Here is a 19,961-nt window from a genome sequence, read left to right on the forward strand (position 1 = left end):
CCAACTGCATCCAAGGTTGCCGCAAGTTTCCCCAAGTGAATTTCCCTGATCTTTTCCTTATTTCCCAACAAGTTTTAGCATTTTTTCCCTGAGAAAATTTGAGATTTCAGGGGTAAGTTAAAATGTAAGTTGACAACCTGTCTTTGCTGCAATGGTACAAGAAACAATAGTGTAAACGAAGAAATATCTAAAAGAAGCTTGCAAGCAGATGGCATTTCCCGATGTCAGCAAAAATCTTAAGTACTAAAATTAACATCTTTTACATGAACTGTTTATAGATGGAGAAAGCAAGTCACATGGTATGTGTGTTTATTAAGACCACTAATATTATTTCATTTCAATGAAGTGAAACACATCTGGTGACAAAAATACGCATTTCCTTGGAGTTGCAAGTCAGATTTAAAATACCTTCACTGACTTCAGAAATAACCTCAGAAAAAAGTAGGCCTCTTGAAAGAAATGTATAAGAAGAGGAAGAATATTGTAAATCAGCACTGTAGGTGACCACCAATAAAATGTCAGTTCTACTAGGTTTGTTATTGTCTATTATTACCCACTGCATTACATCTGTTATTTTACAGGTATTTCAAGAATTATACGAGTATGTGGCATACAAACTGCCAGTGACAGTCACAATTCTCTTCTGCTCATTGTCCGTTTGGAGTTTGTGTAGGGGGTCGGACAGTAGAGTGTATAAGATTTGCAGACGACATGGTTGTGATGGCAGAGATGGCAAGAGGATGGAACAAATGTTAGATGATCTTAACACAAATTTAGAAGAATATGGAATGAAGATTAATAAGAAGAAAATGAAAAGCATGGTAATTAGAAGAAAGGGGAGAAAATTCCGTATGAAAATAGGGGGAGAGGAAATTGAGCAAGTGAATAACTTCAATTATTTGGGAAGTGTAATAATGGATGATATGTATTGCTCAACAGAAATTAGAAAAAGGATTGCAATGGCAAAAGAAAGATTCAAGAGAAACAGAAATTACTTTGTGGACCACTAAACAAAAGAGAAAAAGACTTGCCAAATGTTACATCTGGAGTGTTGCAGTGTATGGTGTGGAAACCTGGACATTGAGGAAGGAAGATTAAAGAAGATTGGAGACACTAGAGATGTGTATACGGAAAAGAATGGAAAAAGTGAAATGAGAAGAGTGATTAAGGAATGAAGAAGTATTAAGAAGGGTTGGAGAAGAAAGAAACATGCTGAAAGTCATCAGAAAGAGAAAATGGAACTGGACTGGGCATTGTTTGAGGAGGGACTGATTATTGAAGGTAGGAATAGAAGGAATGGTGGAAGGAAAAAGGGGAAGAGGAAAAAGAAGATATCAAATGCTGGACAATATCAAAGGAGACAAATATTCAGAAATGAAAAGACTGGCTATGTACAGACAAAAGTGGAAGAGTCTTAACCCATGACAAGACCTGCCGTAAGGCAGAATACCATATTACTACTACTAGTACTACTACTACTGTTCCTGTTTTTAACATTAACATTTTTCACCTCTGGAAATGGAGGTACTCTTTACATGCACTACTTTAAAATCTTTGATCCAAGCAATTTCACTTTACCACTTACTTATGTTCATACCCGACAATGGCATTACAGCCGAAAACTGGTTTGTGTAACAAATAATAAATACTGTACAATATTACACCAGTTCTGTGTGGTTCATTCATAAAGTACAGTCTGTCATGTATTTTTAATCACAAGGTGGGTTCCTCCAAGTGAAATTTAATATTTAAAAATGGTAACTAGTAGTATCCTGATAAATATAATTAAAACTTAAAATAACAGGATATCAGTCCTCATTTATTATTGTTTCACAGGTTCATAATAATACAGAAGTTTTTAAATATGACTTACTGCAAAAAAAACATTGTCAGTGCTATTTACGAATTGCTACCTGATCTGTGTTGCCATTTTATCATTTAAAGAAATTGTGTCATTGCAAATCCATTGTTGTTACAACAAGAATCAAATGTAACTGTAGATTATTGCAGCAAGTATTCAAACAACATTACAGTTTCTTCTATACATTTCCAAAATTACTTGTTATATTCCTTCAAAACAGTTTCTGCTTATGTCGACAAGGAATGTAATCAGTACTGACAATTGTACTTTCCTATAAATTCCACAACACTTTTATACACACAGATACACCTCTCTCACCCTCTCTCACTGTCACTGCTGCCGACACTACTACCACTGTCGCTGTCTTCGTCACTCTCCGAATGTCCGTCTGCATTGACTCTGTTGTCTTCAGGTGCCCCAAAGTCGAAAAGCTGTAGCCTAGCATGGATGTTGCCACGAATTACGAGATTAGGCATCTGCTCGGTCAGCCTGTCTGTGGCTTTGGGGTCACCTTGGCACCCTTCGACACTCAGCTCCCTGTGAAAGAACAGGAGCATTGCTGTTACTGTGACAATGTGACCAACATACTGAGATTCCTCTATGCTGCGAATGTTTGTACAACACTACTGAAGGATTTAAGCTATATTTCCACTCCTTAAAACCTCGTCAAGTTTTGACACTGTCTTTTTACCGAGCAGCAAGTGTCTCCACGAAATCGGGACATGCTTGCTGTTTGATAAAAAGGCAAAGTCAGACCTTGACGAGGTTTTAAGGTGTGGAGTTATGACTTTAGCAACAAAGATCTGTACTGTAAGGACTACAGTCTTTCCAGTTGTGATGTATGGATGTGAGACGTGGACCATTAGCAATGTGGAATGAATGGCGAAGACTAGACTCCTTTGAATAGTGGTGTTGGAGGAAACTTCTTAGAGCCCCATGGACTTCAAAGGGAATGAATAGGTTAATATCAGAACAAATAAAACCAAAGCACTGCCAGGAGGGTCTGATGCTAATACAAAAGCTGACCTACTTTGGAGACATGATGAAAAGATATGTTTCACTGGAAAAAACTCTAATGCTGGGGAAGATCGAAGGCACTAGGAAAAGAGGATGTCAGAGGATGAAATGAATCAATGGCATCACAGAAATAATGTGCTCCAACCTGGAAAGCCTACAGGGGTAAGTGCAGGAAAAAAGAAATTGGCATGCTTTGGTTCATGGGATCACAGAGATATAAAAAGTGTGGGTATGTTGACAGAGACAATAAAAAACACACACACAAATTTCAAGCTTTTGCAACCCAAGATTGCTTCATCAGGAAAGAGGGAAAGACGAAAGGATGTGGGTTTTAAGGGAGAGGGTAAGGAGTCATTCCAGTCCCGGGAGCGGAAAGACTTACCTTAGGGGGAAAAAGGGACGGGTATAAACACGCACACACACACATATCCATCCACACATATACAGACCAACGAAAGCGCTGGCATGTCAATAGACACACAAACAAACACAAACATACACACAAAATTCTGCTTTCGCAACCAGCGGTTGCTTCGTCAGGAAAGAGGGAAGGAGAGGGAAAGATGAAAGGATGTGGGTTTTACAAAGCCAACAACTTCTTCTCTCCACTCCAGAATCATGTATGCTAAGTACCCTTGAGACTTTCTTCCTCTCACTCCATTAAAGGTATCTCAGTAGGCTTCAGTCCACACTGTCATCAACAGCCCGATTGCACCCCACAGGCCGAAAGACTATCGGAACTGGTCCTTCACACCGTGTACAGTGTAGTGACCCTTTTTTCTATCCCGACTTCCGTATCTTGCATGAAAGTAGGAATGTCAATTTATCTATACATTGACTGGTATTGAGGGGTTTTGTTTTATCCTGGCTAGTTCTTAAATTAACCCCAGTGAGTCACTACACGTATTGTCTTCCCAGTTTTGAAGGAAAAAACCATAAGTAAATTAATACTAGTGTTTTCAATAGATTCTCGTTCACTTGTTTCAGTTACTAGTCTGCAGTTTATTCTTGGTGAAAATCACGTAACCTAGTTATTTATGAACCTAAATTGAAGTAAAGTTCAAGACGAATAGTCAGAGGGTAAGGAGTCATTCCAATCCCGAGAGCGGAAAGACTTACCTTAGGGGGAAAAAAGGACGGGTATACACTCGCGCGCGCACGCACGCACACACACAAACACACACACACACACACACACACACACACACACACACACACACACACACACACACACACACACACACACGCAGATTTTTGTGTGTGTGTGTGTGTGTGTGTGTGTGTGTGTGTGTGTGTGGGCGCGCGCGCGCGTGCACATACCTGTACTTTTCACCGCCTAAGGTAAGTCTTTCCGCTCCCAGGACTGGAGTGACTCCTTACCCTCTCCTTTAAAACCCACATCCTTTCGTCTTTCTCTCTCCTTCCCTCTTTCCAGATGAAGCAACCGCTGGTTGTGAAAACAGAATTTTGTGTGTATGTTTGTGTTTGTTTGTGTGTCTATCAACCTGCCAGTGCTTTCGTTTGGTAAGTCACATCATGTTTGTTTTTTTATATATATACCAAACGGGAAAGTGCTGGTAGATAGAAACAATAAAAAACACACAAATATCAAGGTTGCGAAAGCTTGATATTTGTGTGTGTGTCTGTGTGTTTTTTACTGAATCTACCTACCAGTGTTTTCCTATTTGGTAAGGCACAGCATCTTTTTTTAATATATTTTTCCCATGTGGAATGTTTCTTGGGAAACATTCCAATTGGGAAAAATATATCTAAAAACAAATATGATGTAACGTACCAAACGAAAGCGTTGGTATGTTGATAGAGACACAAACAAAAACAAACACACACACAAAATTCAAGCTTTCACAACCCACGGTTGGTTCATCAAGAAAGAGGGAAAGACGAAAGGATGTGGGTTTTAAGGGAGAGGGTAAGGAGTCATTCCAATCCCGGGAGCGGAAAGACCTACCATAGGGGGGAAAAGGATAGGTATACACTCGCACACACACACATATCCATCTGCACACATACAGGCACAGGCAGACATATGTAAAGGCAAAGAGTTTGGGCAGAGATGTCAGTCGAGGTGGAAGTACAGAGGCAAAGATGTTGTTGAATGACAGGTGAGGTATGAGCGGCGGCAACTTGAAATTAGCAGAGGTTGAGGCCTGGCGGATAATAAGAAGAGAGGATATACTGAAGGGCAAGTTCCCATCTCTGGAGTTCTGACAGGTTGGTGTTAGTGGGAAGTATCCAGATAACCCGGACGGTGTAACACTGTGCCAAGATGTGCTGTCCGTGCACTGAGGCATGTTTAGCCACAGGGTGATCCTCATTACCAACAAACAATGTCTGCCTGTGTCCGTTCATGCGAATGGACAGTTTGTTGCTGGTTATTCCCACATAGAAGGCTTCACAGTGTAGGCATGTCAGTTGGTAAATCACGTGGGTGCTTTCACACGTGGCTCTGCCTTTGATCGTGTACACCTTCCGGGTTACAGGACTGGAGTAGGTGGTGGTGGGAGGGTGCATGGGACATGTTTTACACTGGGGGCAGTTACAAGGGTAGGAGCCAGAGGGTAGGGAAGGTGGTTTGGGGATTTCATAGGGATGAACTAAGAGGTTACGAAGGTTAGGTGGATGGCAGAAAGACACTCTTGGTGGAGTGGGGAGGATTTCATGAAGGATGGATCTCATTTCAGGGTAGGATTTGAAAAAGTCGTATCCCTGCTGGAAAGCCACATCCAGAGTCTGATCCAGTACCGGAAAGTGTACGTGCAGTTGGATATGGGTGTGTGTGCGAGTGTATACCTGTCCTTTTTTCCCCCTAAGGTAAGTCTTTCCGCTCCCGGGATTGGATTGACTCCTTACCTTCTCCCTTTCGTCTTTCCCTCTCCTTCCCTCTTTCCTGATGAAGCAACCGTTGGTTGCGAAAGCTTGAATTTTGTGTGTATGTTTGTGTGTCTATCGACCTGCTAGCACTTTCGTTTGGTAAGTCACATCACCTTTGTTTTTAGATATATTTTTCCCATGGGGAATGTTTCCCTCGATTTTATATATGTGACTTACCAAACGAAAGTGCTGGCACATCGATAGACACACAAATAAACACAAACACACACACAAAATTCTAGCTTTCGCAACCAACAGTTTCCTCATCAGGAAAGAGGGAAGAAGAGGGAAAGACAAAAGGATTTGGGTTTCAAGGGAGAGGGTAAGGAGTCATTCCAATCCCGGGAGCGGAAAGACTTACCTTAGGGGGAAAAAAAGGACAGGTGTACACGCGCGCGCGCACACACACACACACACACACACACACACACACACACACACACACACACATATCCATCCGCATATACACAGACATAATTTTATCCCGCCGATATATACTCAATAATAGGTGTCTGTGTATATGGGGATGGATATGTGTGTGTGTGCGAGTGTATACCTGTCCGTTTTCCCCCCTAAGGTAAGGTAAGACATTGTCTGCTTGTGTCTGTATATGTGTGGATGGATATGTGTGTGTGTGCGAGTGTATACCCGTCCTTTTTTCCCCCTAAGGTAAGTCTTTCCGCTCCCGGGACTGGAATGACTCCTTACCCTCTTCCTTAAAACCCACATCGTTTCGTTTTTCCCTCTCCTTCCCTCTTTCCTGACGAGGCAACAGTTTGTTGCGAAAGCTTGAATTTTGTGTGTATGTTTGTGTTCGTTTGTGTGTCTGTCGACCTGCCAGCTCTTTCATTTGGTAAGTCACATCATCTTTGTTTTTAGGTATAGGAGAGAGAGAGAGAGAGAGAGAGAGAGAGAGAGAGAGAGAGAGAGAGAGAGAGAGAGAGAGATTACTACAAAATTCTAATAATGTACATGAAAATACATATTTACCCAGAGGAAAAAAAAAAATCTTGAGGAAAGTGAAAAGGTGGTGTGGCAGTGCACGGAAAGGGGGAGGGAGGGGCTGCCAGCATGGCAGGGTGGGTAGGGAGAGTGGTGGCATGGGAGGGAAACTGGTGGGGGGATTAGAGAGGGGCAGCGGCAATGATTTGCAAAGACATAAAGCATGTGGAATAAGTTGTTCTTAATTTCAATCCGTGGATTGTATAAATAACATGGAGAAAGTACTTAATTCTAGGAATTTTGGAGAACATTATCAAGTTCACGCAAATAAATAAAGTGAGTATGTATTTCACCAGAGAGTGTTCTCAGTTGAGTAAACAGGTGGGGAACCTTGCTCAATGTGAAGAATATTCTCTGATTTCATATGAATAAACACAGCAAAGTTTCTCATGAGCAGAGAAAATTCTCCCCATTTTTAACATGAGCTCTGTAGCGTACTTAAAGCTGAGTAAATTCTGTAGACTTTAAGTCTTACCACGTTTTTTTAGTAAGTTTAATAAATTTATGTTTCTCAGAAGGAAAAAAAGAAAAGATATACATAGCCTGAAGTAATACTGAAGAGTGAAACTGTATAAGTTTATAAGGATTGAACAGTAAAAACATTATTAAGCTGGTGAACTTTCTTCCCAAAAATCATAAAGCAAAAACGAAAACATTTTTGTGGTATTTACCAGACCCACTTTTTCTGACTGGTGTGTGGGAAGACTAGGTTCACACCAGAGAAATGTGTCACTGACCTTTTCAGATGTTCATCATATTTTCACACGGCACAGTCATTCCATTTTGCTATGCTAGAAATAAGTAGGCGACCCAGAAAAATTAACAACTGGTTTATTACACACCTGGTGAACTGTTTCTCATAACAGAACCACAAGGTGTCCAGTTAAGTACTTGACATGCCAACAGAATATTATGTGCCATTTAAACAAGGTTATCACGTGTTAGAAAACTCTCGAGTTCCAGTCTAAAGTAGATGATAATGTGGCGTATTCTTAAAATTTCATTTGCATGATGTGTTCACCTAACTTCAATAACAAAAAAGTTCCCCGCATGTTGAAAATTTGTTAAGACTGTCAGAAAATGTATTTTCATAAATTGTCTGTAATCTTATTAATAATCTGATGCTGCAAAAAAAAAAAAAAAAAAAAAAAAAAAAAAAAAAAAAAAAAAAAAAAAAAAAAATAAATAAATAAATAAATAAAAAAAGTGAAAACAAAATGAAATGTTATGCAACTCTTCCCAAACACAGTGATGCTACAGTAGTTCTATATTTGTACATTGAATAGTTTGCATATTTGAGCAAGCTGACTGAAATGCAAGATAAAGAGTATGCTGGTGCCTGGTGCAGCAGACGACACGCATTGAGAACAGTCTCCAGCAGGATGTGAGACAGTGAGAATGAACTCCAGAAAACATGCTCTGAACTTTTTGTTCACACGATATAAAGTGCTTTCTCAGTGCACATTCTTTCACTCCGCGAATCTTCTCCAAAGAATGTTCTCTTTTTTATCCGTATGACCTCTTTTGTGTGCACCCTTATTCACTTCCTACAAAGCCAACAACTTCTTCTCTCCACTCCAGAATCATGTATGCTAAGTACCCTTGAGACTTTCTTCCTCTCACTCCATTAAAGGTATCTCAGTAGGCTTCAGTCCACACTGTCATCAACAGCCCGATTGCACCCCACAGGCCGAAAGACTATCGGAACTGGTCCTTCACACCATGTACAGTGTAGTGACCCTTTTTTCTATCCCGACTTCCGTATCTTGCATGAAAGTAGGAATGTCAATTTATCTATACATTGACTGGTATTGAGGGGTTTTGTTTTATCCTGGCTAGTTCTTAAATTAACCCCAGTGAGTCACTACACGTATTGTCTTCCCAGTTTTGAAGGAAAAAACCATAAGTAAATTAATACTAGTGTTTTCAATAGATTCTCATTCACTTGTTTCAGTTACTAGTCTGCAGTTTATTCTTGGTGAAAATCACGTAAGCTAGTTATTTATGAACCTAAATTGAAGTAAAGTTCAAGACGAATAGTCAGTTTCAAATTAACACGTTATTTTATTTAACAATAATTATTAATAAATCAGTTCATTGACATGATCACATTAAAAGGGGTTCTTTGAATAAGTATCTAATCTGGAATCCCATCAATATCAGAGATATTAAACAACGTTCTGTCACTTTCGATAAAAAGATTGTTCCCGTTTAATATCCATAAACTGTCACGAACTATGATTACTAGTCGCGTGAAGTAAAGCTTTTCCACTATCACAATACAAAGTCTAAATCGGTCCAAAAATCATTAATTCCATAAAATATTTAAATCTTCACACGAAGTGACGTTAAAGTCAGAGAGATTATTGATCACCTCCCTGTTCCTCTAATATGACAATAGTTCTAATTCTGATCTGAAATTAATGCTTCCCAAAAAACAGTCTCGTCGCGATTTATTCTTGCGCCTTGGTTTAATAAAGCTCCTATTGTTGTTTCCTAAAGCTGTACGTCTTAATTGACTTCAAACAGACTAGAGGATAGAGACTGGAGTATCATAATTGCATTGTATGTCTATTTATACTTTAGTAAACGCTATCTTTGGTGTTCAAGGCCTACGTTCTGTGACTATAATATTGATTTTCTCATATATAAGACTAACTAATAATTTAACCATTTCTATTGTTTTTCCCCCCTCCCATGCTTCCAAAATTTATGATTAAAATTCTTTTCTTATTCTATTGTAGATTTCCCTCTATTTGCCTCTTATTTCTATTTCGTAAATTACTACTTGTGGAGGGGCTCGGGACATTTTCTGAACTTATATTTCGAGGGCACGGGAGCTAATTTGGGAGCTATTTTTGTTTATTAACACCGAGAGATGCTGTAGGTGTTACAACAGCAGGAAGATTGGTTATGGGGAATGTGGAACAGGTAAAAAGAAGCAGAAGCCATCCTGAGAGCCCAACATTAACTTGGTGGTCTTGTCCAGGCCAGACAAGTTGCAGGAGGCACTGTGAGTGGAAGAAATACTTGAGGGACTGCAAAAGAAACCAGCAGAACCACAGCATCAGCACTGTTGTGGGAAGCAACGACACGGGGAGCACAACTGTGACGTGCATCAGAAGTGGTACGGATACTGGGACAGGATCGCACCGTGCAGGGCCTAGCAAGTGATAGGATGCGGACAACTGTACAAAGCCAGGGTGAATAAATTAGGTTAGGTGCCACAGCAGAAGAGGCATTGTGAGAGGAAAGTGCCCTACTCTCCACTTTAAAAAAAAGGATCTATTCCTGAGAGTGAAGGAAGTCTAAACTCTAAGTAACACAGAGGGAAGATGACGATATTGTGTGCAGTGGGTCACACGGCTGGATACTGTCGAAAGCTAAAGAGGACCGTGAGGGTAGTCAGGTAGTGACACACGTGAAGGCAGAAGAAGCAAAAGGCTCTCAGACATTTTGTTACCACAATTCAATGAGAAATTAGGGGCTGTACCTGCAAGTAAAATGGAAAACTAAGAGTGTGCTACACGAAGAATACACATCTTACCATGACAAAATGCCCAAATGTTAATTACTTCACTTTTGAAGGCCAGACCTACAAACAAATCAGGGGAATGGCCACGGGAACCAGGATGGCTCCGTCCTATGCCAACCTCTTCATGGGCCTCGTGGAGGCGGCTTTCCTGAAGACCCGACAGCTGCTTCCCCTGGCCTGGTATAGGTTTATATAGATGACATCTTTGTGGTCTGGACTCGTGATGAAGAAACACTCCTTAATTTCCTCCATAACCTCAACTCCTTTTCGAATCTGAATTTCACCTGGTCCTTCTCCAAAACCCAAGCCATCTTCCTGGATGTTGACCTTCATCTTGTTGAAGCTCACATCCACACCTCTGTCCACATCAAACCCACAAACAAACAACAGTACCTTCATTTTGATAGCTGCCATCCATTCCACATCAAACGCTCCCTTCCCTACAGCCTAGGTATTTGTGGCAAACGTATCTACTCCAGTGACGAATCCCTCAACAATTACACCAATAACCTGACCAGTGCTTTTCCTCTCCCGCAACTATCCTGCAGACCTTGTCCACAAACAGATCTCCTGATCAATACATTCCTCCCCATCCAACAACAATGTTCCTACCCCCAGACCACACAGAAGCATCCCTCTAGTCACCCAATATTATCCTGGCCTCAAATACATCAACAAATTACTCTGCCAGGGATATGACTTTCTCAAGTCAAGCCCTGAAATTAGATCATCGCTTGACAATATTCTCCCCACACCAACCAGAGTTGTCTTTCATCGCCCCCCTAACCTCCGTAACATCCTTGTCAAACCCTACAATATTCCCAGACCACCTTCTCTACCCAGCGTTTCCTGCCCCTGTAACCGACCCCACTGCAAAACCTGCCCCGTGCATCCCCCCACAACCACCTACTCCAGCCCCGCTACTGGTAAAACATACACAATTCGAGGCAGGGTCACATGTGAAACAACACATGTCATTTATCAGCAGACATGCCTGCTTTGCACAGCCTTTTCCATCGGTATGATGACAACTAAACTGGCTGAGCGCACAAACAGGCACAGACGAACTGTCCGCCCAGGAGATGTCCAATACCCAGTAGCGGAGCATCCCGTCCAGCATAATTCTAGGAACCTGCTACAATGTGCCATTTGGCTTCTCCCACTCAACACCAGTCCCTCAGAACTGCGGAGATGGGAGCTTGCACTCCAACACATCCTTTCATCCCACCATCCCCCTGGACTGAACCTACATTAACTAACCTCACTCCCATTTACTCTTCAGTCTTCTCCTTTTTCCCTCTCCTCTTTAGCCATTCACGCATCTTTTCATCCTACATAGTTGTGTTTTATCTTTATACTATATACCTCTTTACTTCTGTTTGCATCTTCTTTGGTTTGAAGCTGGCACAGTACTTAACAGTAGAATATCTTTGGCTTCCCACTGACAACCATGCCTCCATCCTTGCTACCCTCCCTGTTTACCTTTCCCTGTTGCTTCATAACCTGGGTTGTGAGTAACTGAATCCACTTTCCCTCCTTTCTCCTCTCTCCTCCCTGATGAAGGAACAATGTTCCGAAAGCTAGGAATGTAAATTTTCTGTTCTGTTTTGTGAATCTATCAGCTGTACTGAGCTGAGGTAAGTACTGGCCAGCCCCTCTATCTCTTTGTTAGTTTTGTTTCAAATGTTAAGAGTCACAGATTTTGAAGCAAGAAAAGAAATTGCAGTGGAATATTGCTATGAATTAGGAAGACAGTTACATTTATCAATAGATATCAGAGCACATACAAAGTTGGTTTGATAAGTCAGATAAAAAAGCAAGAAAAAATGTTTTTTTCATAAACAACTCAACTTACTTCTCAACATATTCTGCTTTGAGGGATATACACTTGGTCCAGTGATCCACCAACTTTTTCATACCACTGAAAAATACTTGTTGACTGCAACTATCACTTCCTCATTTGATGAAAATTTCTTCCCAGCGAGCCAAAGGATCAAGTAAGGGAACAAGGTGAAGTCACTTGGGACTAAGTCTTGTGAACAGGGTGGATGAGGAACCAATGCAAAGTCTGATTCATGTATTTTCACCATTGTTACCGCTGATGGGTGGGGTGGTGCATTATCCTGGTGAAAGGACCCTTTTTTTTGTAAGCAAACTTTGATCTTTTCTCAGCCAACACAAGTTTCAGATGATGCAACAATGAAACATAAACAGGTCCAGCTATGGTTCTGCCTTTTTCCAAGTAATCCAATTAATCCTTGGGAATCCCAAGAAACAGTGACCATCACCTCACCATCTGACAAAATGGTCTTTGCATTCTTCAGTGCACTGTTACCAGCCTTTTGTCAACTGTTTTCTCTGCCATTTCGACTCTGGAGTGTAACGATGGATCCAGCTTTCATCACTAATCGCAAATTTGGGAAAAACTCTTGCAGATTGTGATTAAACATAGCCAGGCACTGCATCATAATAATGTCCCAGATTTGCCTTCAGTCGACAGAGCAATTGCGGCACCCACCTCGCACACAGCTTCTTCGTAGCAAATTCTCTGTACAGGATATTAGGCACTCACTCAGTCAAGATGCGTCGAGATGCTTACAGTCTCAGCAGTCACACAAATTTTTATTAGGCCATCTCGCATTACTGTGTCATGGATTTTGTCAATGGTTTCCTTTGTGGTTACCTCAATCAGATGACTGGAGCACATTTTGTCTTTGGTGCTTGCCTGACCACATTGAAATTAATTAATCCAAAGGTAAGTGGTCTTTAACGATGGTGAACAGTCATGTGACCTTCATCCAATTCTGTTTTGATCTGTGCAGCAGTCCAACTCTTCAAATGAAAATGTTTAATAACAGCACGAAACTCTGTTTTCTGCATTTTCAATTGCAGTCAAGACACTGACCAATTGAGACAGCTGGCAACATTGAACTGTACAATGTACATTGCTGAAGCCGTGCAGAATGGCTGCACAGTTATAGGCGTAATGTCACTGTATGTGTGTGTGTGTGTGTGTGTGTGTGTGTGTGTGTGTGTGTGTGTGTGTGTGTGTGTGTGTGTGTGTGGTGTTGTTAGCATAGGTTTGTTTAAGTAGTGTGTAAGACTGGGGACTGATGACCTCAGCAGTTTGGTCCCTTAGGAATTCACACACATTTGAACATTTGACCATTGCTGAAATTCTTTATTTGATGCTTGGAATAATCAATGTGCAACAAAAATTTTTCCATCCTGGATATTTACCAGACTTATCAAACCACCTTTGTAATGGCCTTACACAACAAGAGAGGCTCACAAAGTAAGTAGTAATTAGTAGGGAAGACATCCATGTACTAAAGGGTGTAATGCAAGGTACAATAGTAAATTGGAAACCATTGATCTGCAATTACTAACAGGGAAAATGACAGTGATGCACAAGTTCCATATCATAGGAGAAGGAATGGATATTCCTTATGAAGGTCTAGCGGGGAGTGACTACCTGAGAAATCAAACAAAAAGTTATTATCAACTGTGGTGAGAGCACCATTGAAATACAGTTTGAAATATTCCACTACTGACAATAAGCAAGACTGAAGCAATGCCGCAAGTCAGAAGTGTGCATATAATCAAATTTATGGTACTAACAGAACAAGGGAAATACATTCTCAGTGTACTGATTACAAGTGACGCCAAGTGGAATCTGAGTACAATGAAAGTCTTATGGGAACTAATAGACAATGTGACACCAATATGAGCCACACAGGAAGCAATGAACAGCATGAGCACATAAGGAAATAAGTTAGAGAAATGATCTGAGAGGTCATCTGGATAAAGAAGACTGATACGAATTGTACGGCATATGGTGAGGTATTTTATCTAAAACGTGACAATTTGGCATACACAGAAACAGTATGGTATGCACAAGAAGCTACATTGCCAAAAAAAAAACAAAGGATAGGTCCATCCATACACAATGCTGGAAGCACAGAAGGTGATATTACAGGAGCAAATATAGAAAATGTTTAATGGGAATATAATCGTTCAGAGTCCCTGAAAAGTACCCATGGACACCTGTGGTATAGGGACAGAACAAAATTTCAGTGGGGAAACCCTTCCCCATCCCCAACATAAGGAAGATACTAGACAAACTGGGGAAAGCCAACTATTTCTCCACTTTAAATTTGGCCAGCAGATATTATTAGATTTTAATAGATTCAGCAGATAGTGGAAAACACAGCATTTACTACAATTATCAGTACTATGAGTCGAAAAGGATGTCAATGGGGCTAAAGAATGCATCAAGTATATTTCAGAGACTAATGAACATTGCTTTAGCAAGATTGCAAGGGCAAAGTGTTTTAATGTACTTGGATGACATAATTTGCTAAGGTAGTTCAGGAAAGGATGTAATGAGAAGCTGCAGGAAAATATTGGATGGGTTAAGGGCACCTAGGTTAAAGTTACATCAGATACGTGTGAATTTCTGAGAGAGAGGTAATATTCTTAGGACACAAAATAACAAAGAAAGATGTGGAACCAGGTGAGCATAATGTGAAGAGGTGGAGAACAGTTCTGAAACCCATGACAGGGTTTAAATGATATTTAGGAGTGGCTGGATATTAAAACTGTGACTCCAGTATATAAATCGTTGAAGACTATAGTGCCACACGAACTGGGAGATCTGTCACAAGCAGCATTTAAGGAACTGAGAGATTAGTAAATCCTCCCATACTGAGCTACCCAGATTTGAAGAAACCATAACACTGGTGCTACAGATACCAGCGCAGAGCAGTTCTGTCACAAGGGATGATAGGTGCAGATTTGCCAGTCAACTGTGCTCCACAGTTGTTGAATAAGACTGAAACTAGAGTGCTTAGCAATTGTATGGTCACAAAGCAGTGCAGACCACACACCTAGGAGGATTTTACCATAGTAACAGATCACAAGCCACTGACACAGACACGGAATTTTGGTGTCAAAGACCTGTCCTGAGATTATTGAAATGGTGGTTGGAACTAGAGGAATATTCTTAAGACATCGTGTATAAACCCAGAAATTGCAATGCACATGCCGATGCATCAGCGGTGGATGGTGGTATCTGAAGCTGGGTGTTGCACCAAAGTTTCAATGTTGCATTTTTATACGAGACGGTTACAAGGAAGAAAATTCTTTTATCAGTGCCTCGCCTCCCAACATTCATTACGATTTAAACATCCTGACAATTAGTGCTGTATGAAGGCCAGAAAATTCAATTTTTTAAATCCCAAGTTATGATCCTGCAAAAAGTGAGAAGTATATCTGACAAAATCTGTAGCAAAGAGCGTGCAATGATTTATCAGATATCTAGAAAAACTATTGAATGAGCTAAATTACTAGTAGAACTGAAACACATTCACCATCTAAGGGGGTAGGATGTCAAATGGGCCAACTCGGAGCAGGAGAGGCCCCACAGGACATTTTAATTTCAACTGTCTATACGTTTACAAATAAATTCATAAAACTTTGTCAGCATGACCAGGAAGGTTTCAGGATTCACACTCGTAACAGCAGAAGTTCAAAAACATAACAAAATAATTTTTTTTACATGTGAAATTTCATCATTTTTTCACTTACTATTGGCTGCATTTGTTGCTATAGGCACATTTTTTCATATGTAAGAGAGACTGTTCGATGAATTTTGCACAGCATACAAACCATACTAACAGGTGTCTGAAACTCTAGGATATCTCAATTTTTACCACAGTTTTTAATAGATTTGTAAAATTCTAGAGTTTCATACACCTGTAAATATGGTTGTATGCTGTGCAAAATTCATCAAAGAATCTCTCTTACTTGTGAAGAAAAATGTACCTATAGCAAACAAATTCAGCCAACAGTAAGTGAAAAAATGATGGAATTGCATATCTAAAAAAATTTATTTTGTTATGTTTTTGCACTTCCACTGCTATGAGTGTGAATCCTGAATCTTTCCTGGTCATGCGGACAAAGTTTTATGAATTTATTTGCAAAAGTATAGACAGTAGAAAATAAAATGTCCTGTGGTGCCTCTCCTGCTCCAAGTCGGCCCGTTTGACGTCTTACCCCCCTTAAAGGACTTGTCTTACTTGTACTGAAACTCTGCCCTTCTGTTTTTCACTGACAAACTTGTCAGTCACACACCAATTGGAGTCTGTAATCTGCATCGTGAGGGCTCTTTCAGCGGAAAGCGTCACTGAGGGCGTCAATCTTTCCTCACTCAGAGTTATGTAAGAATAATTTTATTATTTTCAAAGTTGAAAAGCAGCCTTTCGGTTTGGCCAACATCAAAGGAATTGTGAGAATTACATACAACAGTTTAGAGTACTTAGTGAACATCTTCCCTAGTCAGTTAGTTGTCATAAAGTCAACTAAACTAAGTGCACCAGACAGTGATCTGCATTCTTGTGCTAGGTAGTTAGAAGATAGTTCACAATATAGTTTCAGTTTATCCAAAAATGTTGACACTGAACACACTTCCTTTAAGATATCTTTAGGATATCTTAAAAAAATACAAGGGGAACTTTTCTGGAAGAAAGAATGACGCAGCTACAAGATGACCTGAAAAACTACAGGGATCTATAGCATAAAAAATTATCATGTTGCACACCACCTTTGCTCTTCTTTTCTACTCACATCAGTCTGTTTCAACTTCCTTTTCTTCACTAATCAATCAGTAGATTCATTGTCACTGGTGATGCCAATTACTTCTCAAATCTTAATAACATTTATTTTAAGTGCTGAAATTGTGTTATGGGCCAGCACATATTGATTCTCCGTACTGTAACTGACCAAAGAGAACTCTGGTGAATAGCATAACTTAACTAAATAATTCTAACCAATAACTGAAACGGGTACTGTGTGACCCCTGGCTACATAAGTTCTGAAGAAGCTCACATTGGTCAAGTGAAACATGTAAAATAAATAAAAAGTCAATTGAAACTTGTTGCAGCTCTACAATTTTAATTTATAACCAGTTGCTGTTCCCCTGCAGGCAAATGTCTGTGCTCACTAATAATTTAAGATATGACTGAAAAGAACATTTTTATGACCAAGAGCTTGGAAAATTGAGTTTCTCTTCTTATAGGCTCACCTTCCAGTATGTGATTTATAAATTCTTGCAGTAATTAACTGTGTTTACAAATTGAGACTGAAAATTCCTCTGGATAAGATTGAGGGAAATGCTTTCTCACTAAGTCATCAAGGACGTATTCCCTGAGAACTTTAAATAAATAAATAATTGAAACTTCCTTGCAGATTAAAACTGTGTGCCCGACCGAGACTTGAACTCGGGACCTTTACTTCTGCCAGCTGTGAGTACCGGGTGTGAGTCGTGCTTCGGTAGCTCAGATGGTAGAGCACTTGCCCGCGAAAGGCAAAGGTCCTGAGTTCGAGTCTCGGTCGGGCACACAGTTTTAATCTGCCAGGAAGTTTCATATCAGCGCACACTCCGCTGCAGAGTGAAAATCTCATTCTGGAAATAAATAATTCATTAACTTCATGGGCATAGCAATGTACATATTTTGCATTAGGACAATTTTTTCACAACATATTGTACCCCACCAGAGGAAACAGCCAGAACAGAAGCCCCATCATAGGTCTGTGCAAGTAATTTTTAAGGAGACTGATTTACTTTTTGCCTATTCAGTTCTTCTAGCAAAGTCACAGCTAACATGTGTGCAGCACCGCGTTTGCAAGGAGATAGGAAACTCAAGAAGCTGTCTATTCATTTTCATCTGCTATAACAGCTAAAAATTCCAATTCCTTATTTGCTTTCAAATTTCTTCTTGGCATACATCCAACATAATTTGGAAAAGTTCATTTTGAATAGTTTTGAAGATTCCTTTGAAAACAGTTGCCTTACCCAAATTATCTTTTAGTGCTGCATTCAACCCAGAGCTAAAATTAGCCAGTCCTCTGAAAACACTAGGGTTTGATAACAATTCAGTTTCATCACAATCCCTTAAGGCCAATTCAAAGGAAACACAGAAATGAATATATTTATTAATATATTTAGCCCAGACCTATTATGCCTAACTTCTCCTACTATGCAAACTGATGGTGGAGGGGAGAGAAAAGAACATACGGGGAAGGTACTAAGATATCAGTCGCATCAGGACTTTATGCAAAATAAGTGGTGATGAGGGATAATGTGCACACCACTGGGACTCAAACCTGGGATCTCTCACTTACTAGACAGTCACATTAACCACTGCTTCACCCAGACAGACTGTTTATCACAAAGTTGTAATTTCAATGCCCATCACAGCAGATCGGTTATACAAATGTGTGACGTCTGTTCTTTCGGACGCATCATTCTCGGCAATTTTTCTTCTCGATGGACTACTCAGTTGTTCGGCTACACTGACAGTTCCAAAAAGTGCCAGTCTCAAACAATTTTGTATTGGAGTAATTGAAGATCTTGCTTCTACACTTTGCTACTCAGATGGTTTATGTCTGTAACTCTCACTTTTGTCCACAAGGATTCATCATCATACAGGCATAGGAAGCAAAATAATGCATTTTTAAATTCACAGCCACATAACCAATCACTGTTTTTATAAATATCCATTTTAAACACCGTCCAAAACTGTTGATTTCCAGTATTAATATTTTGCACAGTGTTTAAAACTGGTAACACCATCCTAGTCTCTTTACAGCAAGCTTCTCCTCATCAGAAACGTGGGAAAAGTCTGTAGTTTGTAAAGTATTTACACTATTTGTGTTCATTCACATTCCGCAAACTAGGCACTGTGTGACAAGCTAGTTCTCACTGTACAGGATGTATTATACGCAACAGTGCAGAGAAAAATGCAGTATTGAGAACCAATACACTATCATCTCGAAACGCCACAACTTATACACACGAGGTGCTCAGAGATAATATTTGTACAAGTAATAAACAAAACGTTTTAGCTGTTAGTGACATTCGGGTAAGGGGTGAGAAAGAAGAGGAAGTGGGAGAATACAAGGTCTACCTGTCAGGAGTCAAAGCAGGAATAGCACAATGGGGTGTAGGGCTTTACATCAGGAAAGAAATGGAACCCAGCGTAGTTGCAATAAGGTATGTAAACGAACGACTGATGTGGATAGATCTGACAGTGTCTAGCAATAAAATTAGGATTGTGTCAGTATATTCGCATTGTGAAGGAACAGATCAAGATAAGATGGATAGTTTTTATGAGGCACTCAGTGATGTAGTTGTTAGAGTAAAGGACAAGGACAGTGTTCTGTTCATGGGTGATTTTAACGCTAGGATTGGAAATCGAACAGAAGGGTATGAAAAGGTTATGGGTAAATTTGGAGAGGATATGGAGGCCAACAGGAACGGGAAACAACTCTTGGATTTCTGTGCCAGTATGGGCTTAGTAATCACAAACTCCTTTTTTAAACATAAGAACATTCACCGGTATACTTGGGAAGGCAGGGGAACCAGATCTGTCATTGACTATATAATAACAGATCAGGAATTCAGGAAGGCTGTGAGGGACACATGTGTATTCAGGGGATTCTTTGATGACACTGATCATTATTTAATCTGCAGTGAAATTGGGATTATGAGGCCGAAAGTGCAGGAGGTCAGGTCCATATGTAGGAGGATAAGAGTGGAGAAACTTCAGGATAAGGAAATCAGGCACAAGTACATAACAGCAATCTCAGAAA

General features: G+C 40.1%; 1 protein-coding gene across 4 annotated transcripts in view; it reads right to left on the reverse strand.

Moving 5' to 3' along the window:
* Window positions 1-1,817: 1,817 nt before the first annotated feature.
* The window catches only part of LOC126109801 (uncharacterized), a 160,105-nt gene continuing 141,961 nt past the window's right edge, over window positions 1,818-19,961 (reverse strand). For all 4 annotated transcript variants that reach the window (XM_049914860.1, XM_049914861.1, XM_049914859.1 and 1 more), the window contains one exon: window positions 1,818-2,398. In XM_049914860.1, the coding sequence (XP_049770817.1) occupies window positions 2,176-2,398 (223 nt within the window). In that variant the 3' untranslated portion in view covers window positions 1,818-2,175. The remainder of the gene's footprint in view (window positions 2,399-19,961) is intronic.

Source organism: Schistocerca cancellata, chromosome 12 (assembly GCF_023864275.1).
Source record: "Schistocerca cancellata isolate TAMUIC-IGC-003103 chromosome 12, iqSchCanc2.1, whole genome shotgun sequence".
In the NCBI taxonomy this organism is placed as follows: Eukaryota; Metazoa; Arthropoda; class Insecta; order Orthoptera; family Acrididae; genus Schistocerca; species Schistocerca cancellata.